The 22577-nt window shown below is 47.2% G+C and overlaps 6 protein-coding genes across 6 annotated transcripts; 2 read left to right on the top strand and 4 right to left on the bottom strand.

Moving 5' to 3' along the window:
• Window positions 1-2530: 2530 nt before the first annotated feature.
• Window positions 2531-7011, bottom strand: F5147DRAFT_372443 (uncharacterized protein). The gene is made up of 8 exons (XM_041429436.1): window positions 5938-7011; window positions 5412-5888; window positions 4528-5233; window positions 4181-4473; window positions 4026-4121; window positions 3632-3961; window positions 3501-3573; window positions 2531-3428 (listed from the first exon to the last, which is right to left on the bottom strand). Exons 1-8 carry the CDS (start codon window positions 6813-6815, stop codon window positions 2949-2951), a joined length of 3333 nt encoding a protein of 1110 aa, XP_041288379.1. The 5' UTR covers window positions 6816-7011; the 3' UTR covers window positions 2531-2948.
• A 4200-nt stretch (window positions 7012-11211) lies between these two features.
• Window positions 11212-11953, top strand: F5147DRAFT_583707 (uncharacterized protein; the record flags this gene model as incomplete). The annotated part of the gene is made up of 2 exons (XM_041431743.1): window positions 11212-11258; window positions 11311-11953. The coding sequence occupies 2 exons, from the start codon at window positions 11212-11214 to the stop codon at window positions 11951-11953; spliced, it is 690 nt and encodes a 229-aa protein (XP_041288378.1).
• On the bottom strand, window positions 11887-12748 carry F5147DRAFT_839845 (uncharacterized protein). Its single transcript, XM_041444253.1, has 4 exons — window positions 12593-12748; window positions 12398-12537; window positions 12253-12350; window positions 11887-12197 (listed from the first exon to the last, which is right to left on the bottom strand). The coding sequence occupies exons 1-4, from the start codon at window positions 12613-12615 to the stop codon at window positions 11997-11999; spliced, it is 462 nt and encodes a 153-aa protein (XP_041288377.1). The 5' UTR covers window positions 12616-12748; the 3' UTR covers window positions 11887-11996.
• A 3250-nt stretch (window positions 12749-15998) lies between these two features.
• Window positions 15999-16926, top strand: F5147DRAFT_372395 (uncharacterized protein). Its single transcript, XM_041429435.1, has one exon. The coding sequence runs from the start codon at window positions 16078-16080 to the stop codon at window positions 16813-16815; it is 738 nt and encodes a 245-aa protein (XP_041288376.1). The 5' UTR covers window positions 15999-16077; the 3' UTR covers window positions 16816-16926.
• A 2500-nt stretch (window positions 16927-19426) lies between these two features.
• Window positions 19427-20601, bottom strand: F5147DRAFT_778120 (uncharacterized protein; the record flags this gene model as incomplete). Its single annotated transcript, XM_041442084.1, has 4 exons — window positions 19427-19750; window positions 19812-19985; window positions 20039-20465; window positions 20519-20601. 4 exons carry the CDS (start codon window positions 20599-20601, stop codon window positions 19427-19429), a joined length of 1008 nt encoding a protein of 335 aa, XP_041288375.1.
• Window positions 20602-20646: 45 nt separating this feature from the next.
• On the bottom strand, window positions 20647-22117 carry F5147DRAFT_778119 (uncharacterized protein; the record flags this gene model as incomplete). Its single annotated transcript, XM_041442083.1, has 5 exons — window positions 20647-21033; window positions 21089-21231; window positions 21286-21422; window positions 21619-21713; window positions 21773-22117. 5 exons carry the CDS (start codon window positions 22115-22117, stop codon window positions 20647-20649), a joined length of 1107 nt encoding a protein of 368 aa, XP_041288374.1.
• Window positions 22118-22577: the final 460 nt, after the last annotated feature.

Here is a 22577-nt window from a genome sequence, read left to right as displayed (position 1 = left end):
TTATTGTTTCCGTTCTTCTGAAGTTCTACTATCATCACTAAATCCCACCGTTCCCCACAAACCATTATATACACATTATCATGTAGATAATAACCATATTCGGCTAAAATATGACAGTGCGAGATATATAGGCATATAAGTGTTTAGAACGCTATCCCCTATGACCAATGATTGTCATGAATCGTGTAGTGACAAATACTAGTACTGTTTTGAAGTGATGAAACATGTTCAACGAAGTGTTTCTCATGTAGAATTTCTAGCACAGTGGCTCTCCTGTCCAATAAGTAACAAAAATATAAATTCTTGCCATCTGTACCATCATACAGACAATTGCTTCAAATACTGGTATTATGATATTATGGGTTTTATACTTGATTGGCCAGGAAATCATATTGGATGGTATGCGAGTTATACAAAAATGCTTGGTACAATACACGTGCTCTACCCCAATCTCATTGTCAACACCACCTGCAAGAATTTGACAATAACAGACAGCGGGTAACCACGACAGATATTGTGAGCGTCTTGAAGTCCAACGAAAGCAAGACATAGTGGTCCATAAGCGGGGATTCGCACCAGGCATCACGGACTCGAATAAAGTACAGCGTTATAGGATCGGGCTCGGTGGTATAAGATCGAATTTGGCAGGCCGCAGTACTATAGAATGTGATGGGATCGACTCTGGCCATAGAATCCAGTTTGTGGCCTTGGAATAAAGGTTGGCCATGGGACCGAGTTTGAATGTAGGATCGAGTTCGAATGTGAGATCGACTTTGGCCATATTGTCGAAGACCAGCGTTCCTTAGACAGAAACATAGACCACAATGCTTGTTGCCGAACCATACCATACGGCACGACTCCCTGGACGGAGACTCGAGAAACTTGAAGGAAGTAGCGTTAATGAGTGACTAGAGGCAGAGTAGGCGATAGTGGGGGTTATAAATAAAGTCAGAGTCGGATCCTTACCTATGAATGACCAGAATATATGCTTGCCGAGCGGTGACTGAGGTCTTGACCTCTGCCAATGGAGTTGTACCTCATTCATCTTGAGATCCGGTAGTCAGAGTGTTTCGAAATAGGAAAAGAGGAATGGAGCAGGGTCGGAGCCGGGTAAGGCTGCGAGCTTCGGTGTCAGTGGTAGACAACAAAGACTAACGGAGAACTGAAACTATCCACTTTGGACGTCGGTTCAGGACAAATGACTAACAACTCAGACCGTATCAGTTCACTTTGAAGCAAAGTCACACTGATATGAAGTCCTGGACTCTCGTACATTAGTGATGTTCCCGGCCCGGCTTGGGCCCATGCAAGCCGCAGTCCGCATGCTGAATCAATGCTTGAACTCCACCATGCCGTTCCCAATGCCACGAACACCATGCGCAAACGCCCAGCACACGTCAGCGACTGCTGATGTGGCTCAGACGAATACGGACGATGGACGAGAGCAGAAGGGAAGAAGACAAGGAGGAGAACGAGAACGAGAGAGAGGAAATGGACGAGACAAGCAGAAAGACATCAAGTAATATGTAAAATAAATAAAAATTGCTTAAAAACGCACCATGCAGATGATGACAAGTGAGAACGTGAATGAGCGAGAATCATGAGAACGAGCGTCGAGAGTGGGCTCGAGTCCAACACAGGAGACAGAGAAGTCTTGCATTGTTTGTTGAATGACAGGGAGGGGAGGAAGTCTTCGTTCGGCGGAGCTTGCTGGTGCCGGCGTGCCGTGTTGTTGTTGTTGAGGCCTGAGGGACGAGAAGGATGACGGCGACGGCCTGCCTGTGTTGATATACTTGGCAATAAGCTCGAGGTTGGGTTCGGGCTGTTCCCTTTTTTCGCCTAGGTCCAGTATTGTTCAAGTTGTAGATGCTAGAACACTGGCTTGGAATCTAACATGGGGTTATAATGGTTTATCAGCAAGAAGCTAGATGAAGAAACAGATCAACACGCAATCATGTGACCCGTGTCGTAGATGCGCAATGTAGAACTTGGAACACTAGATTAGCGGTCGATATGGGTTTACATTTGATTCATCAAAACAAAAGGCAAAAGACAAGATAAGTAACACATCACAAATCTAAGCCGGTGCTATACACACCACGACATAGGCATATAAGGGGAAATCAGACATCGCCCAACTTATAAGGTGAATACTGTCATATCATGCTTAGTGGTTTTTAGTGATGGCCATAGTAAGCCTGGGGAAACTAACTTCTGCAACCGACCAAATTCTCTGTGCAACCGCACAGGCTGATTTCCACTCTCATGACCCCGATGTCACAGTATATCAGTCCGGCATCAAATGATTCGGAAAATGTTCTCAGATACGTTGCCATTAATATAAACCTTGACACCGTGAATCTTTGGTATTTATAGAGCTTGAGCTTATATGATGTTCGATCTTCGAGGTCAATGCGGGGCCGTGTTGGAGTGCATCATGGGGCCAAACTCCGAGGGAGAGTCCGCGGTATGCTCGAATTCATGCACATAGGCGAAGTGCAGGCACTCATTTGATCATCGTAATAGGAAAATTTTGATGTCTATCGTCAGTACTCAACAATATCGCACATTATCGACTTGAATTGCCACCCATCCACTAGAAGGTCATAATTACTACTAGTTTCAGACGCTGTGATAGATCTGGACAGCTCCATTCAATTTCTGTAGAGGTAACTGCCCTTCCCAACGTCAATGACATGCAGCTACTTAGGCAAACAGTAAAACAAAAAGTGCGACTACTGAAGATCGTGAACCTTAACTCTTTGAACATGTTCAACAGGACTCTAATTCTCATCTCCCTACTCCGCCAGATCAAACCCATGTACATTCTCGAAGCATACCTCCGATTGACGGCTATCCAAGCCTCATGTCCGCTTGATCACAGTTAAATCTATCTATAAATGTCTCTCATCATGATCACCGCCAGTCAAGCTCTCAACCAACTGGCTCTACACATCATCCTCCCAATCATCCGGTATTGCCTCTTCCTCTCCACCCATCTCCAGACTAGCTGCCTCCCTCGCGCGCTGCACAGAGGACGACACCCACGCTCCACCACTCGGTTTCAAATTCAAAGTAGCAGTACCAACTTGAGTCCCTCCCGAGCTCGAGGACGCACCAGGCGCAGGCGAAGGACTCCCAGACCCAGACCCAGGGCGTGTGACAACTGCCGTCCACCTCCCGCCTGCTTCTGCGACCTTTGGTTGGGGTTTGGCCCATACTCCACTTCCGCTCGTCACGCTCGATATAGGCTTCGGAGCTCGTAAATCAGCGAGTTTGCCTAGGACTGCGAGCGATGGCGTTGGTGATGGGAGCGACGCAGATAAGAGTGGCGTCGGGATGCGCGTGTCAACGCGCCGGATAAGCTGTACGCTTCGGTGAGGTTCTTGATCGATCATCTGTGTATCCATGCGGTAGACAGATGCGAGCTGAGCGCAGTTGATATATCAGCATCACACAAAACAACTGTTTCAAAAACTGGAGAAATAAAAGGAACTCACGTCATGCACGAATTTACGTCGTTCAGGAGGCATGTGCGGTAGGACTTGCGTGCGTTTGTCAGAAGTGATGAAACTAGAACAGAGATAGAGTGAGAACGTGCATCGGATTCATGAGAAATACCATCACTCACTCTGCAAACGTCTTCTCCACTAGCCCCACAAACTTACTGTTCGCTCTCGCGAAAGTCACTAGATCATCATTGTAAGTGACCTTGGCCTGTAAACCCTCGCGTTTATCGGGACTGATGCCAAGAGCATCTGCAAGTCGCGCATTGCGTTTTTTGATCGCGCATTCACCAGTGCATTTGAGCTGGGCGGTTGAATTTCCTTGGGAGCATGGGATAGAGGAGCGGAGGAGGCCACAGGGACAGGTGAGGGTGACGAGCGCGAGACAGGGTTCGGTTTCAGGACATGCTGCTGGGGCATGACATGGTTGGGTGCATGGGTGTTGTGCTGGCAAGCTAGATTAAAGGAGAAGTTTATATCAATTGAAATGGGGAGAATGGAAAATTTAGAAGAACTTGCCATGATTTGCGAGACTTGCCACATACAGCGGTACACGTTCCACAGTCGTCTGCGTGGCACAAGCGTTCGCAATGATGGAAACCGCATGCTAGCAATCTGTGAAGCAACAGTAAAGTTAATCGACACGATCACTATCAGACAGACACAAAACTCACTTTCCGCATACCGTACCACAACTCACCCGCTCCTGCGCACACCTGACATTATCCACCATCTTCTTTCCGCACGCACACTGTTTGCTGGTGAGGAAAGGACACGGTGGGCAGGGAGATTCTTCCACTGGTTGGCTTGGATCCGCACCAGCGATGATGACGCCCTCATGACATGCATGAGGGACGCGCGAATGGCCACATGGAGGTGAAGGCCTTGCGCACGGATAACTGCAAGTCATCATCGTACCACACGGAATCGGAGGCTCCAAAGCCGTCCGGCCACACGGGCATATAAGCTATTCAAACGTCAGGCCAAAACACAACGATGATCAATAGAAAAGACAACTTACATCTTCATAAACACTCTGCAGACACACCCCACACGCGCTTCGGTGGTCCTTTCGCTCGCACCGGTGATTCCCACAGTTCAACATCTTCCCGCACGGGAGGTCACACTCGTGCAGCCCGCCTTCTTCAGCACCAAGCTCGTCCAACAATCCTGCGCGTTTCTTGCCCTTTCCTTTTTGCGCAGCTGCAAGGGACGCGAGAGGGCAGCAAATACGATTGCATTGGTGGCGTCCACATATGCGTAGGGCGATGCATGCACGATCGCAAAGGACATCACCGGCTTCGTTACCTTCACTGGTTTCGATGACTTCGCCGCACTTGATCATCACTTTCGTTGCTCCGCATCGACAGGTGCGCTCTATGAGCTCGGTACATGGTGGGCAGGGGCCAGTATGACAGCATACCCCACATTGGTGCGAGCAGTCGGGTAAGGTTTTGATGCACTGTTGCTTGCATGTAGGGACAGGAACAGTACAAGATGTGCGGGGTCCGAGGAAATACGCAATGTCTTTGCCACTAGCGTCGGATTTGGGAGTGGTTATTGATTCCAGTTCGTGGATATAGCGATCGTGTTGTTCGACAGTAGGGAGAGCGAACCTGCCGCAGGCGCAGGTTTGCATGATGGATGGATCAAGCGGGCATCTTGGAGGTGTGAAGGACGGGGGATGACATCCTTTCTCGCAGGCGTGTACTCCGCATGCAAAAGGTCTGTGAAAGGGACATCAGCATACAGGTGCATCACGACGATTTTAGAATGAGGTAAAATATCCTCTATCGGTACGTTGGAGTAAAAAGAGAATATGGATATATGCGCTGCATCATGCACGAGCCTCCGTCAAACACGCGCCATAGGCAATAAGCAAGATGAAGGTGGATAAATACTTGCCTACCACACACACCATCGCATTCATAGCGGCCCTCCCAACCAAGCTCTCCCTCAACAGCGCATACAACAGCCCAAATTTTCCTGTCGCCACACGGCACTTCTTTCTCCTCTTTCCCACAATAACACGCGACAACTTCAGCCACAACACATGGCTTGCACTCACCGGGGTGGCAAACCTGAGCGCACGTATGCTGAGGATTCCCACACAACAAAGGTTTACTACAAATGACGCCACAGGAAACGCCAGTGGTGGCATTTGGAGATGCCAGGGAAGAGCAACGGACCGTTGAGACTTGGCGTCCACACCAACAGCCCTTCCGGACGGTAACAGCGCATGGTGGACAGGGACCAGGGTGGCAGGGAAGAGGACAGCCGTGACCGCAAGCAGAAATACGTACGCGGGAGCAGGGATGTGCACAGCTATGTGGGGTGACAAGGCGAGTAGGGGATGGATCTGTGATGCGATGACAAAAGCACCTGATGATAAGATGTAAGTACACGGTACAAATAGATAAGTAGCACTTGCCGATAGCTGGACGGTACAGATTCACGTTTGGCTTGACAACCGGGACATCTCCATTCGCCGGTACGTTCCTCGCCACGGGCACGCCACGCATCTCGAAGGTCCTTGACGCTTTTGGAAGCCCAAGCCCGAATGCACTTCAGGTGAAATGTAGTCCAACAGCATTGGAGGTTTTCGGAGGGATCTGAAGAAGAGCAGGACCAGGTAGGCTGTTCTGGACGAATGGGGTTGAAGCAAATTGGGCAATCAGGATAAGGATGGGTGCTGAGGGCATGAGTAAGGGTCGAAGTGAGGTCATCAGCGAGAGGTGCCTTGGGTCTTGGAGGTTTGGCTTTCTTGAACAGCAAGAAAGCTTTCGGTGAGATATGGGCTTCAACTTTAGGTTTTGAGTCACCAGTCAATGGTATCGGCTCGGAAAGTGACGGATTAAATTTGGAACGCCGGGATGGACGCTTCGACTGCGGTTGGGGTTGAGAATCAGTGAAGTTGGGTTCATTCACAGTGGTGGCCCCCTGGGGACGTCTTGGAGGGCGATTCTTCCTTGACCGTGCATCTCCACTACCTGTTTCACCTGCAACAGAGTTAGATCCAGCTGTGGTCTGGGAAGCGCCAGGTGGTCTACGCCAATTTGAGCTTCCCTGCTCGTGATCATGAGATCGGTTCTGATCAAAGTTTCGGCGAGGCTTCCTGCTGCCTGTACCATCTGTCTCCGGAGCAACTACGACAATCGAACTGGCTGCATTCGCTGAAGGAATGTGACTTCTGGGACGATTGCCAGTGCCACGACGGTTTCTGCTCGAGTTTGAGGTTGGATTCGCTAAAGCGGGTACTTGGTTCTCAACTTGATGTTGGATTGTAGTTCCAGGTGAGGATGTTTCCATGCGAAGGGGACTGGTATAAGCTAGTATAAGCTGCTGGCTCTATGGGTGCTCGAGGCAAAATATATATTGCTGAGTCAGCCTTTCCGGCTCCGGCCCAGGCGAGTCACTGGGCCCGGATCACTGAGTAAAAATGACTGTGCTTTTCCAGTGACTCTACGCTATTTCTGATATCTGCGGGGTGGTATGTTCAAGGTCAAGTGACTCGGCTGTTACTATGATTGATATCGATTTACGGTATCTACTGATAAGTGGGAAAATTAATATGTCGGTCACGGCTACAGCCGGTCCGCGGGACGACCTCGAATCGTCTTTTTTTTGGTCATTGATATTGTTTATTGTCTGCAATTGGGGCCTTGCCCTATGGTAGACTGTACCTCGAATCGGCCATGCTCCCTTTCTGCATCGTTCTATGGTCTCCGTTCTGGTTCTTCCTTAGTGGGTGACTCACTAGTCATAAATGAACGCGCTGCATCTCGCCCCCCATGAGTCTATGTTACTCGTGATTTCAGACTGCAATCTTGCAAGGGACGTCTGTTGTGTCTAAGTCTTGCGCAAAGTTCCTTGGATCTCTCGCAAGCGTTTGCTCAATATCCTGCCGATTCGTTGTTGTCTGTGGTGGTACCTAATCTCAGATTGATTGTAGACAATTTTGCAACGTCTAACAAAGAACAGTACGCTGAGAGCGTGCGCGAAGGGAGCCTCATCTCGTCATTCTCTGGTATCAAACAAACACCAACCATCCCTGCTTCCTGTCCTCGGATAAATGCAACTTGTCAGCACTTCAGATCATCTGTGTTGTATCAGACACAAATATATATGTATGAAGTGAGCTGCTGCAGAACTATGTCTCCCTCACTCGATAATTTTCCCTTTCCCGTTTGTATCGTTCGTCTTGCGTTAACCCTCGTCGCTAGACAAACTACTTTTGTAGCATGATATTTTGTCTAGGCCCATTCATTGTTGCTGTTTCTAACCGAAACGCTGAGTCGGTATGGAGGAAACTTCGAATTTGATTCTGCTTGACATCACAAAGACCATGCGTCACTAGTACTATCGGTTGATACGTTCCTGCACAATAGTTGTACTCTCAGCGAACGCAACGGACAAGGTGTACAAACATCTGCATGAGTGAAGAAAGGTCGACATAATATCTCCGACAGAAGATGAGTTAAAGTGATCGAGGTGGTGAAATGGAGACGTCAATGAAGCGATTACAAACATACGTCATGCAGAAGTTCAGAAGTTCAGCGATCACCGAGCTCAAAGTGCCAAGTTTTAGTGACACCACCCTTAGATCACCAAGTCGACGTTCATGCAAGGGTTGAAACACAACCCGAACTGCAAGACACAGTGCGAGGACCTCTCATGCCGTGCTGAGTGTCCAAGTTTCGGTCACAATTTGTATCGCTGGTAAACTAATAGGTGCTGAAGAGGACAAGCACCTCGCTGATGAACCTGATCGTTCGCCCATAATCCTTACCACTTGGTATGTCACCGCTTGCTCCCGCCGCTCTGTAGTAGTGCAGTGAATTAGACGGGAATGGCAGGTATCGGGTGCAGATTACTCACCACATCTGTCGTCGTGACTCCTGGAAGGCTCGCTTCTTGCAACCAGCCAGAAGTCACAAATGCACTGTATGTGAGGAAGCATACATGGCATGATGATGCTGTTCATGAGAGATGACTTGTTAGCGGGATTAGAGGCGATGGTGATGCGAGGGATTTACATGATAATTGCGCCGAGATGATCAGCCAATGTGCCGAATGAGCTGCACACACCGATGAGGTTCTTGATTGGCATCTGTATAAGGTAGGTGGCTACTACTAGACACGCATATAGTTAGTATATCAGCATCACAAAAATAAATCCTCGAAAGGACTGAGACGACACGAACTTACATTATGCACGAATAGTCTCCGTCGAGAGAATACCATATGTAGCAAGTGTCGCATGCGTGCATCAGAAACGACGAAATTAAGACGCAGACGAAGTTCGAACGCGCCGCATCAGGCAATGACAGTGACCACTTACTCTGCCGAAGGCTTCTCCGCTAATCACACAAACCTACCATGAATTCACCCTCACAAAGCTATCATGGTGACAGATTAATGAGAGCGGATTGATGCACGGCTGCATGAGGCATTAGTGTCTGACTTAGTGGTGATCGTAGGATCGTACCTCTCAGGCTAGCCTTGAAGGCAGCTCCTGGAACCACTTGTGTTCAAAGTAGTCCACTTCCCCACCAAAATCTACGTGCTCGACATTCTTTGCCGTGTAATTCAATATTCGACGATTAGGAGGACTAGTTTCAAGACGTAAAGTTTCGAGAAATGTGGTGAGATCCTTTGGTAAAGGTATCGAATCAAATAGATCAGAGTCTTGTGCCTGAAGGGTGAAGATAGCAAGGGTGTTCACCCTATCAGAACGAAGGTCAGCCAAGCGTTTCAGGTGGCGTATGACGCGGACTTACGATAGAAGTGGGGGAAAAGAACTAGTGAGGACGCTGAGATTGAGATGAGGGTGAGAAATGTTTCCTGGAAGACGATGATTGGGATAACGCCTGTGAATTCGGGTGATCAGGGTGCCTAAGAGGAAATAAGAAATCTGCCTTGCCTTGAAAAGAGTATTCAGATACTGTCTATTCTCCGAGTCCTTGAATGACAAAAGTCTAGAACCAGGACTATTCGGACGTCTTCTGAGCAGCGATTGATTGGTGATGTGACACTCTGCACTAGGCTCTAGTACTGATATGGCTGATCGATGAAACGTTGATAATCGAAATCGATAGTTGAAGTCATCAGAGAAGGCGATTCAGAAGGTTAACACGTTGACGTTGCGCCGATACGAAAGCGGAACTTGAAATTATGCAAGTGATAAGAGAAGGCAAACGTGCATAGCCCGATAGGTATCTGAGGTAGATCAATTCTTTTGTATAACGGACATGGGCGGACAAAAATATTCACTTGATTTCTTTCGTTTCCCAATATGGGCTTTCGCTTTCGACTTTCGCTTTCGTTTCCCAATATGGACTTTCGCTTTCAACTTTCGCTTTCAGCTTTCAATTCCAACTTTCAATTCCGACTTCGCCTTTCGATTCCAATTTCGATTTTGACTTTCGCCTTCGCCTTCATTTTTGACTTTTGACTCTAGCTTTCGTGTTCGACTTTTGCTTTTGATTCTAGTCTTTGCTTTCGGCTTTGGGTTTCGGGCAGGTCAGTGTGACTTGTGAGTGCATCGCTGCATGGTAGGCTAGCCAACTGTTATATAATATCAAGTAACCCTCGTTCACCGACCATCACTGTGGAGTGTATCTGTACCATGCCTGAGGCAATTCAATTAACAAATATTTATGATTCTTTCATACAACTCGGTGAAAGAGTTCACGTCACCCTCAGGACACAGCTTGGTGATATAGGCTGCTTGAATGCTCAAAAGGCAGTCTGCCTTCAATTCCTCGAAGCTATTGAACAGGTGTAGTTGATTGTGGTACTGTTATGACATGATCTCAGGCTGATGCATCTAAGCATCTAAATATCATACCACCAAGGGAAAGACTTGTAATTGAAGCCAGCGTGGATCGCATGATTCAAGAGCTGGACACTGCGACTACTGTATCATCTGATCCACCAGATGCAAGCCCCATCACCCTAGGAAGTCATGTGCAGGGTGGTACAGTTGGAAGACCCAGCATTGATATCATTCCATCCGACCTCGCTGTCCTCTCTTCAGGCAGAGTGTCAAGGAGGCGTCTGGCCGAACTATATCATTGTCATCCCTGAACCATTCGTCGTCGGCTACTTGAATTCAATCTGTCACCTCCTGGACCTCCCGTCTATGTGGATGAGCAGCAGCCTGATGGTGTTGTTAACCGAACTTACCACTGAGGCTCTTCCAGTGATCTCTCTATGATATCTGATGCTGAACTTGATAGACTGATATTGGAACTCTACCACCAGTTTTCGTCATTTGGACGATGGATGCGTGACGGCTATCTTTTGCAGCTTGGCTATCGCATTCCTCGCAGCCGTATAGAAGCATCATATCTGCGAGCTGTTGGTCCATCTCCTGCGACATTTGGTCCACGGCGAATCCAGCGTCGTAGTTATTCAGTTCCAGGCCCCATGGCCCTGGTTCATCATGACAGACAGCATGGTGCGTTTTGTGTGGGCAGTGTAGTAAAATTACTAAACATTTATCACAGGTCTTATCCATTGGAAGCTAGTCATCCATGGCTTCATTGATGGATTCTCTCGTTATGTTCTAGGGATGCGTGTTAGTAATAACAACCGCTCTGAGACTGTACTCTCTTTATTCGAAGATATTGCTATGACTCATGGGTACCCAAGCCATGTGAGAGGTGACCATGGGACAGAAAATTTACTTGTTGCTGCCCGGATGGAAAAAGTACGTGGAATCGAGCGTGGTTCATATATTTGGGGCAGGTAAGCATTATCAAGCTCTCTGTCTGCTAGTCTGTCCTAATTATATCTACAGGAGTGTTCACAACATCTGGATTGAACGTCTTTGGGTGGATGTAACAAACGGCCTAGGGCAGAAGTGGAAGGAATTTTTCCAGACTCTCAAAGCCTACGACAACCTCAATGTGAACAACGATTCACACCTGTGGTTACTCCATTTCCTATTCCTCCCTTTAATCAACGATGATGTTGGCCAGTGGGTAGCCTCGTGGAATCGCCATGTTCTTGGGTGTTGTGGAGAGCCCCATCAGTCACCCCATGACCTGTTCATCCAAGGTGTCATTGAGCATGGACATCGAGGGGTGTTTATTGAGTCAGGCGAGGACCAGGGGCCTGTAGAAGATATTGCCAGCTATGGCATTGATTGGAATGACTTGGATGACCGGCGCATACGGGCTCATCATGATACTCATAATCCGGAGGACGGCGATTCCACCAATCCATTTGTATCAAATCATCCCGAATCTGATCTATCTCACGTTGAGGTTCCTGAGTCCTGTTGTCCGTTTGCAGATGCTCAACTTCGATCTTTTCTTTCCGATGTCCAGCCCCTTCTTGATTCAAGTCTACATATTGATATGCACTCGCGTCATTTACTTTGGATTCAAACATTAGCATTAGCTTCTTCTACTAGTAGAACCGAACCCAGTAATACTTGAAAGTCATATACACTACATACAAGATGAATTGAAGCTACCATGATCAAGACAAGAAAATGGTTGGTGTCTGAATGTTGGTTTTCAGAACATGGATGCGACCTCGAACGCTCGGACACTGGTCCAGAACCAACTGAAAGTGCTCTACAGTGTCGTTCAGGTCAGAGATGTTCTCGCTTGTCATGTATACGGCCAATTGTGCGTGGCCTGCATCTCTGTCTCGAGCAATCTCGCAGTCTATAAGGGACTGTAGTTTGCGTTGTCTCAGCAAAAGCTAACACACAGATACTAGTGTCACTCACATCAAACAGTTCGTCATCCTGACCGTCACAAGCATGTACAATGGCAGCCTTTAGCTTGATGGAAGAATGAACACCACGCATGGGTGGGAAGGATAAATCTACAGGACATTAGTGTATGTGCATGAATGAGAAGCGAATCACTCACCAAATGGCTCATCTCCATAATCGAGCAGCTCATCCCACGACATCTGAAGTTCGCCGATGACCTCTCCACCGCCCAGCGTTCGACCAAACTCAAAGGATGCCCTGATCTCCACTGACAACACAGGCGAGGAGTGTAATGATCTATGAACCGAAGATCAGTTCTCGCATCGTGTCCGACAGTGTCCATGAACTTTACAGAGTGACAGAATTCCCGCACATTACAGATCTATCAGATGATAAGACACTGATGGCTAATTTCCAGCGCCTCCTGGAGTCGACATTGATGGATATGTAGATGCCAGCAGGAATGCACCACTGGGAGGGGACTTGAAGATTCTTTCTGCTGATGACTGTAGATATTGTGTGAGGATGATAATCGATATGATGGTAGTTCAGAGGGACTCGCCTTCGAGTCTGATATATCAGCTTTCTGAGCTACCAGACAGGGAGTTTCAGGGTTCGGGTCATCCTACAGTAGTGCATGTGTCCGTAGGGGATGGGCACAACCCCTTGTGGTCCGGCGGTACATCACTCGTGCTCGTTTTCTCACTCTTGATGCAAGGGCCCTGCCTCATCGGCATTGAATCTGAAGTGCGGGTTTTGAAACGCGAGGCAAGTCTCTGAAGAATGAAACAGAGACGAGGAATAATGTTAAGAAACGCAGGGCAATGAAACCAAAGGAAATACTAACCATATAGGCGCCATGGAAATCAAGTTCAAGCAGCAAGACACTCACATTCACCAAACTCCAACAAACAACCACTTTCCATATGCTGTAACCTGTTGGATACGTTGCATGTACATGTACGAATGTATGACTTGTTCAGCTCAGAACCGGAGGCGATACATACAGTGTGGCTTGGAAGCTGGCATGGACACCAATGGTTCAGGAGTAGCAGGAAGTACTAGTACTCATCCGCCCTCGTTCCTCCTCATTGAAATCCTCATACCGGTTTGCATCACCTTTCCTCGCGTCTCCATCCTCTGCTGATATCCCCAATTGATGGCTATGCCACCCTTGCTCTGCTCATGGGTCCGCCGACAAACACGGAAATGTTTGGTATGTATATTCTCTTCAGTCGACACTGATTCTCATACTCATTTCTCACTGCATACAGCTTGTTGGTTCAGTATCTTGACGGTATCAAATTTGGTGATTATCAGGTAACCGTTAGTGGAATGTTGATGTCCGTCTGTTTTCTTTGCATCTCCCGGGCCAAGGTGGGTTCTTGCTTGAATTTTTGTAGTCCTACTGAGTGTTTGACAACAGCCGGTTGAAAAACTTTCCTGAGAGAGGCCGCTGGGCAACATCTTCAACCTCTATGTGCTATTATCCGTGCTGCTCCAGTTTGCCCTCCACATTATATCACTCATTTACATTACGAACTTGTCTCATTTACATTACGAACTTGTCTCATTTCCATGAGCCGTAAGTCTCTATCCCATTCATCCTTACAATATGCTGAGTCCTGTACAGAGCTGGTGTTATTGACCTCGAGGCAAAGTTTGAGAAGGCGATATCTGGAGCTTGGTTGAAAGAAAAAAATATCCTTACCATTTGTGGTGTGGACACACGCGCCCTCACCAAGAAGATACAGGAGAAAGGTTCCATGTTAGCCAGGGCCCATGGCACGATCCAAACTCTGACAATCTCGTCTCTGCAGTATCATTGTCGGCTTTCCAAAATTTTAAACCTACAAAACCTCGTTGGCGGGTTTCAGGCCTGGGGGACTGTTTTTGGGTGGTAAGCTGTGTCTCCAATAATACCCGTATGTTGTGTCTAACAATCACGATGATACCTAGTTTTCTTGTGCAATTTTGTGGCTTCAGGTTGGTTCTAGCTTGCTCGTTCAAGACATCTCAGTTAACAGCATTTGAACAGATACATAGCATCTTTTGGAGTTTACCAAGGTACCCAGCAGTTGCATGATACTTCATACCCAAAGTTGATAAACGATCCCGGAAGATTATTACACACGAATTTACATGACCAACCATTCACCATCTGCAATATCGTAAGTGAGTATGCGTATACTCTGCAGTTCTTGGTTTCACTCAGCATCAGATGGATTGGTGCATTGACCTCATTCCTCTCAGTCAATATCACGTTGTTCTCGGGTCCGTTGTACGACCGAGGTTGGTTGTAAGCTGCTGTATATTTATAAATAGTCAGTCGCTAATTCCTGCGCAAATTACTGATAGTTATCAATTGATGGTTGTGGGTTCGCTGCTCCAATCACTGTCCTTGTTTGCTTTATCCTTCACAAAGCCTGATTAGCTTTACTTGGTGAGCAGCCCGACCAATTTCGTTGTCTATGGGCTACCTATAGTTTACAACTTTCTTTAGTTAGTACCACTGGGCACTCGCTCATTCCAGAGGCCAATACATGCAATTTGCACGGCTCCACACTTTGTCAGACACTTTCAGTCGCCTAGGCACTGATCCGTGAACATCAGCTGTTAACTTGCGCCTCTAGGTCCCTGAGCACCAAAGGGTGCCCTGGGAAAACTCAATTTATTTTGTTCTTACATTTTTCAGCTGTGTTGATGCTTCACAAGGGGGTCAACGAGTGCTAGGTGCGTCAGGATGCTTCATAAGCATCTGAATCTCTCAGAAAGGCTGATGCCCATGCACTCGCCCTGAGTGAAGCAGCTCACTGCTTGTAAGACTTTGCACGTACTACTAACTAAATCCTTGGAGGAGGTGTTGCTGGCATCATTGCAGCGCACACGTTACACCGCAAGGGCATTGACAACTTCCTCATTGTCGAAGCGCGCAATGAGCTAGGTGGAAGGATGCAGAATTATACTACTGGCGTCCCTGGAAAGCAGTACACCGTTGAACTTGGTCCTAATTAGATTCAGGGAACGCAAACTGGCAGTGGGCCAGCTAATCCCCATGCCCATCCTGAGCCTCGCTCGAAAGCACCACGTCAAGAACCAGTATAATGACCTTGATGGCACTATCAGTACATTTACTATTCTACTTTCATCTTATTTTGTCTGTACTGACCACTGGTGAACAGCAACTTACAACTATAATGGGCTCAAAGACTATCGTGGCATCTTGGACACATCAGTTGATCAATTCACTCAAGTCGTAGCATTGACAAAACAGTACTCGTGAAGGTGGACAAAAGGTATGGCAATTGTTTTATTTCCGTCAGCTTGCCTATCTGACAATGTCCGAAGTGCTCCCAAATATTCCGCGTGACGCCTTACCTACTGCAATGGCTTTTCCATATCCCTCCTCTCTACCCACAGTTGACCACTTCTGCCTCAGGTGGAGGCAGCTCTGGTTCTACTTGCGCCTGCCTCAGGCGGGTGCTTGTATGTCCATGTTTTTTTGTCCTGCTCATACCAACGGCCTGATGCCAGAATGTCTCGCCAACGTGACCCGCAGAAACCAAGAAAACCATCACAGTCAGTGCCTCCATGCTTGGCGATGAGTGTGCATACTTCTCCTACCACGGCGAGTGTGTAGATATCTTCACTCCTGGTAAGTGTTTCCATTTGTTCAGAGATCAGCTCCTTATAAGCACTGCTTTGACAGGTCTTAACATCCTGCCACGTACATTGGCAGCAAAGATGCTACAACATGAATCCCATTCACACGAACTATCCATCCCCTCGGTTGTAGTATCCTCAAACACACCCACATCCCTTGGTCCAACCTCAGATATGTGCCCCATGACTATTTCATCATCTCGTCCTCAATATGTACCCCCGCAATACCTTTATGCTGACTGGTTACCACAATCTACCCCACCAGACCTGTCCCCTTCTCTTGCTAAATCACCTCCGAATGCGTATTCTCCCGCCAAAGGCCACACTATGTTCGAACAGCTAAAGGAACACAGCGTGGTGTGGGAGCAGACCCTTGATGTTATGGTGCAGATGGGTATTACTAGGGAAACTAACGGTCCACTCGACAACAACATCTTCCGAACACGACCACGCACTCTCAACCTCTATGCAAACAAAAACTTATCCTCGTCCTCTGTATCTACCATCTCGACCCACTTGGACACGAACCAACTCCCCAACACTCGTGGTATCCGCAGGACAGAGAAGCTTGTTGAAGCGCTGTTTAATCCTGTACCTGTCACATCTCCAGGACAACTCACCCCCTTCACATATCTCCACGAGCCTTCTGCACAGTTGCATGACCACTTTCGAGAACCTGTTGCAGAAGACAGGTACATCCAAGTTTATGGGGAGGGCGAGGATGAAGCAAGACTTGCAGACGAATCTCTATATTCGAATTCGACTTCTGTGGACCTGAACCACCCTATTCCAGCGCGCTTGGACTTGGAGAGTGATTATCAGAGTGTGCATTTGAGGTGGACTAGCTCATTACGTGCACCATCTGTGAAGAGTATGGCTGCGAGGTCAATCGTGATGATGGAGTGGGGGTGAGCACTGCTGTGTCAAATATGACTATTATGAAGAAGTGCATGTGGTGGCGGAAGGTGTTCTGTGCGGGGGCTGCATTATGATCGTAAAGGTCTTTCTTTTTCCTACGTCTACATCTCCGCATATGGCGTCGAATGAGTGCTGAAGCTCTGAAGACAGCAATGGTTTATGAACCGTCAGTCACGTGATTATTGAAACCAAATTTTCAAACTTCTTTTTGTTATTCCTTAGTTAGTACCATTGGGTGCCCGCCCATTCCAGAGGCCGATACGAGCACAATGCACGGCTCCCCCTAGTGGGACACTTTCAACTGCTCAGGCGTTGATCCGTGACCATCTGCCGTTAGCTTGTGCCACTTAGGTCCCTGGGCACCAAAGGGCGCCCTGGGAACACTCAATTATTTTATTTGACTGCTGCAGGTGAGAGCTCTGCTATGGCTGGAGGTCTCCATGTGGGCTCAATGACCCTGTGGCAGTCAATATACTAACTATATGCTTTGATTCTAGTGTTATCTTTGACTTGGGTGCCCTCATGGGTTGTTAGCACAGCACTAGCACTGGTATACCGAACACCAGACAATGCATGCTGACGCCGATGCCTTCATAGCCTATCCTTGACATCCTGTAATGGTGCCCCCCGGTGTTGAACTAACTTAGTAAGTTTTTTCTTTCTCTCTTTTTTCTCTTCAATTTGTGCTTCATTCCCTGGTCCAACACGCCTCTAGGAGGTGACTTGGACCAGAGGCTGTCAGGCTGCGAGGACACACCTCTAGGAGGCGACTCCGAGCATTCAAGCCTGATGGTTTCTAACTTTTATCCTCTTATTCCTACTACCTCAAACTATGTGTACTGACTTTGTTTCTTGTACTAGGCTATTTGTCTCACCCAACCTCGCATTCTCGCCCTCACCCGCCCCCCAAGATACTCTTATGACGGCCGGACATGGGCCGTTCAGCTCTGACGGTTCATTCAGACGTCTGTAGCTTAGTTGGCGGTGCAACACGCCCGGCTTCTCAGTACTGTCATCCGGAAATGTCACTATTGACACACTTGGCACATGCCTCAACAATGTCTCGACCACTATTTTGGTCATAGACCTTCGAGTACGTGATTGTATTTGGCCACTGACCAGTAGTCTCATCAAAATCTGCAGGATCTGTACTAACAACTTAGTCTGAGCTATCTTTAGACTTTGATGTTGTGCCCCGCATACTTGAATTTGATAACCGTCCACCACAATCTATCGTTCCTGATGTTGCATCGTACCCTGTTGTTTCTTTCGCTACTGCTATGAAGTCTGACAGTGTGATGACCCTGCCTGGTTTCACTACGATGATGCCTTTTATGACAACAATTTGCAGACTCCAACACTCCCTCAGTTGCTGCCTGCCGCACGGGCTCTATCCACTCGAAAATCTACCTGCCACACCAAAAAAGAGGCCATTGCGGTGATTTTGGGCCATTTTCTCGATCAGCAGACTGAACTTTTGGTGATGAACGATGAACTCTTGTTTGCACGGTTGTCCAATACGTTGTTGCCCATCGGCTGTATCCCATTGTGTGTCACCCTGATCGCATCTTATTTCTGCAAAGTGTATGGAGATGTCATCGCTACTGCTCTACATCATCCACCTCCTCTCTGTTGGTCGCGACATGCGGGGCTCAAGCCTCTTTGAACATGATGTGGTTAGATGCACCTTGTCTCGTTACAATTATGTCAGGGTACAAAATGAAGCTGGTACAATATTACTGGGATGGTGCAAGGGTACAATCAGTAGCAATTAGTACGGAAGTCAGTATGAAGAAAGCAGTAGTGATATTCTATGGGTCACAGGATACATGAAGGTCAGTCTTTGCAGCATGCAAATGCAACAATGTGAGAGATTAGTACAGCATAAGAACGAGTTGAGTACAGTAATCGGAGCCATCAAACTGTTGAAGTGCAAGTAGAAAAGTGCAAGGAGTAACATTTACTATGTAGGCATGATTATTAGTGCGCCTTTAAGACTCAGATCAGATAGGATAGCAGACATACAGAAGTATTGTAGTGATCGAAGGCGTTGCCACTGATACAGGAGTGAATCCACCTGTCAAAGTCAGTGGAAATGGACATGTCCGCCAGGATTTCTTGGTTCACAATGAGTGTAGATGGCTCATTCAACAGCACATCCACTGACAAAAAAATATAATATAATTTTATTAAAGTAATTTATATTTTTATTAATACTTAACAAAACAAATACATTTTTATTATGATTAAATATAAATTACTTTTTTTTATAACTTTTTTTGTCATATTAAAAATTAAATTTAAAATAAGTTAATATAAATTACTTATAATATAAATTAAATATAATAACATTTAATGGGCTTTTTAAAATATTTTTAAAGAAATTCTAATTATTATTATTATTTTTATAACTTTTTAATTAATTAAAATAGAAGCATGTGTGGATGTGGATTCCCTTGTCATCATAGATGTCAAGGGCTATGATAATCTAGAGTAAGTGACGAGACGCACCACATGTTCACGCCAATGATGGTTCCACTGCGTCTGGAAATTCAACTGTTCAAAGACATCAGTAAGGAGAGACACAAATAGAGCAAATAAAATATCAAACCCTAATCTGTTGCTGGGGGCACGTGGGAAGGAACTCACTACCAGTGACACACCGGAGAAAGAGTCGAGTCCATAACAATGGATCAATTACTACATCTTCTCCAAAGAGATCTGATCCATCATTTTGAGTAGGAGTGCTGCACCCACGGAGGTAGCGCTCCAGATGCAGTTTGAATCGTGTGATGATATCATTCAAGGTACCACTGACTGGGGTAACATTGATGACAAGAAGGCGGATAACCTGCTCTGGTGAGGAAAGAATGCGGCCACCAAACATTCCCTCAAGAATCGTACTAGATGAATCTTCAGTGATGAAATACTGAACGCAGCAGTGGTGATATGTGAGCCAATGAATGAATGTCTTTAATGCAGGGACACACCTCATGTAATGTCATACGGTCACCAATTAGGCAATCAAATGCCTGACGCATTGATGAATATACAATGTAGTCAGGTGTTCCACAAGCAAACTGGTTGCCAAAGAACACCTGACATCGCAACCGGTGGGTAAGCTCGGCCTGTGCATTCACAGGAAGGCACCTCAGCTGTGTAATCTAACCAAGCAGTGTGAAAACATCGTCATGATAGAAATGAATGAGAAACTAACCTGGGTGGAAGCATCAACTTCCAGAATCATGGAATACAAGTTCATTGCAGGTGCTATGGATAGTTCTAACCGGCCCATTGCAGCATCAGTGACTAGAGGGGGTGGCCACACAAGAAGACGTTGACTCCCAATGGGTGCAATGGCAGTGGTGAATGACGAAGTGGTGGCTGTGATGTAGTCGCTCAGCAGAAACAATACAATGATTGGAGAAACAGGGAGGATTTCTAGGTCCATAAGCATCGCAGTCCGAAAGATAATTCCATACGCCTGGTATGAAACAATATCTTCATCACAGGGGGGTAGTGAGGTCACAATGGGTACCCAATACCTGTCGCAGGTACTTTGCCAATGCCCAGAGTCTTCTGTGATCATTCTGATGACCTCGCTCCAGAAAGAGCGAAGTACGCCATGTCCAACACCATCACTACTGTACAAGAATAGGTCAGCGACATTTTTGGAAGAGCTGCCCATCCGACCTACATTGAGACATCAAACTCCCCAGTGATGATGCTTGTCGGCGTCAATCCAGTAAGTGTGGCACCTGTTGACTGCTCGTCAGTCATTGAAGCCTCTGGGCGGCACCAACTCTTGATAGTGTCAATAAACGATCAGGCTGCAACTGATGCAGTATTTGCGCTGATGGTGATGGTGGCTGGATCATCACTTAGGAGGGACTGCATGGTCGTTCGTGCAGCTGCTATTCTCCCTCTCCAAGCAGCGACAGCAGCAGTGGGAGATTGTTGACGGGGTTGCAAAGCAACAGGGGGACGCATGATGGTACTAGTGGCAGTATCTGGACCAGACAATGCAGAGGAAGCAGGACCGTCGAAGGACATAATCTGAGGCACGCGTAGAGGTGATAAGGGCACTACCCTATTAACAGGAGACACCGGCCCTGGCAGGAAGAGAGACACCCCAACATTGGTAGTATCTGCTGGTGTCAATGGCGCAAAATCAGGAACATCAAAATCCATATCAGAATCTGCCGATGGTTGCTAAGGTGAAGACATAAATTGAGCACCTACTCAGGCAAGAAAAGACGTTACATACCTCAGAGCACCCATCGGCGCATGTAAATTCTGTGTCCTCTTCATGTATGTCTGGTTGAAAGTTCTTGTTCCAGAGCCGAGGTGCAAGACACAGGTGCAAACCCTGTCCATCGAGAGGGCCAGTAACAATAAACTCTAGAGGAACTGGATGCCACATCAATTATTAAGAATGGGAGAAGAAACAGAGGAGAAGCTTACCAACAAACACTATGCAGTGATCATGATGAGGCGACGGTACAGGGAGTTTATCAGCATTTGCAGCCAAGTCTTTGTGAGTGACATCTTCAGCAGATTTCCGGGATGAGGTGAGTTTAGCACCCAGTGCTGATCGCTGACTTTTTCCAGTCATAAGGAATGACCAGGTGTATCAAGACATCATGACAGTGTTGGTATTTGGTGCACTGTGAGGGCGGGAGAACACAAACCCCTTGCCATCCAAATGGTTGGTTAACTGAATATCGAAAATAGGTCCCGCCAATTCATCTGAGCACACCGTCACTTCAAACTTGAATGAGAGTCCCAGGGACTCACTCAGCCTGGCGTAAAAAGGAGCCAATCTTTTGAAGTACAGGGCACCGGAGTTCACGAAACAGCCGATCAAAGTCCATCGTAACTGTTCCATACACCTAGACAAAAGTACCAGAGTAAAAAACCTTGCGATATGTTGCATTCAAAGATCACTCACCGGCTCAGGGTGAATGACCACCAAGTACTTGATGGGTTGAGCAGTGCGCTGAGTCAATTGTCTCCTGGGAGCAGTGGATGATCTGGTTGAGTTGCTGGACCTGCCTGCCCGGGAAGATATTATTGGCACTGATGTCAGCGGAGATGCTGATACCCCATGGGGGGCACGCCAGCGGTCATTTGTAGTTCCAGATGCAGGGGCATGGGGAGGACTCCACAGTCGAAGGGTCAGAGGTGCAGGATTTGTTGGTGGTGCTCCAGTGTTACTGGAAAGTGTTGATGGAGGAGGCTGAATGTACCGGGCAAGCGCCGGACTGCCAGATGAAGAACTTGATGAATTTGCCATGGTCGAATCATAACCAGAGTGGATAATTGGGGTGATGGGCGCTTGAGTGGGAGTAGGGACATGCACGTAATACGCTCCATTACAGAGTGCACACATGGATCGATATGTGGCCAGATTTTCATTCTACATAAAATGAATTTCGTGATTAGTGTTTATTCTTTATACTCCCTGTAGAGAAATCGGTGCCAGGTGCACATCGACGAGGTGGAAGGGCCACAGTTGTGTGATCCTGCGGGGTATGAGCACATGCGCACTCATTAGGCTGGGATCGATCAGCACCAAATACCTGAAAGTCACAGAATGTAACTTACACCCATTTCCAAATATCCACGACATGCACACTGGCAGCAGGGGGATGAGTCCATGTCTGGGATGTCCTTGAAGCGACAGGGAAATGAAGAGTTATGTCAAGAAATGGGAGACATCAATTTTTATGTATCCATGCGCGTTCCGCGGTCCA

This window comes from Suillus discolor (assembly GCF_016758755.1).
Source record: "Suillus discolor strain FC423 chromosome Unknown F5147scaffold_67, whole genome shotgun sequence".
NCBI lineage: Eukaryota > Fungi > Basidiomycota > Agaricomycetes > Boletales > Suillaceae > Suillus > Suillus discolor.
Note: the sequence above shows the minus strand (reverse complement) of the source record. Positions and strands in the feature narration are given on the sequence as shown.

Coding starts and splice junctions, on each gene's coding strand:
- F5147DRAFT_372443 (XM_041429436.1), bottom strand. CDS start 6,815: ATGGAAACATCCTCACCTGGAACTACAATCCAACATCAAGTTGAGAAC. Junction 5,889..5,937: donor TCTGTACCGTCCAGCTATCG/GCAAGTGCTACT, acceptor TCTTATCATCAG/GTGCTTTTGTCATCGCATCA. Junction 4,474..4,527: donor TGCAGAGTGTTTATGAAGAT/GTAAGTTGTCTT, acceptor ACGTTTGAATAG/CTTATATGCCCGTGTGGCCG.
- F5147DRAFT_839845 (XM_041444253.1), bottom strand. CDS start 12,615: ATGTGCGGGAATTCTGTCACTCT. Junction 12,538..12,592: donor TGCGGGAATTCTGTCACTCT/GTAAAGTTCATG, acceptor TTCGGTTCATAG/ATCATTACACTCCTCGCCTG. Junction 12,198..12,252: donor AGGATGACGAACTGTTTGAT/GTGAGTGACACT, acceptor CGCAAACTACAG/TCCCTTATAGACTGCGAGAT.
- F5147DRAFT_372395 (XM_041429435.1), top strand. CDS start 16,078: ATGTGCCCCATGACTATTTCATCATCTCGTCCTCAATATGTACCCCCG.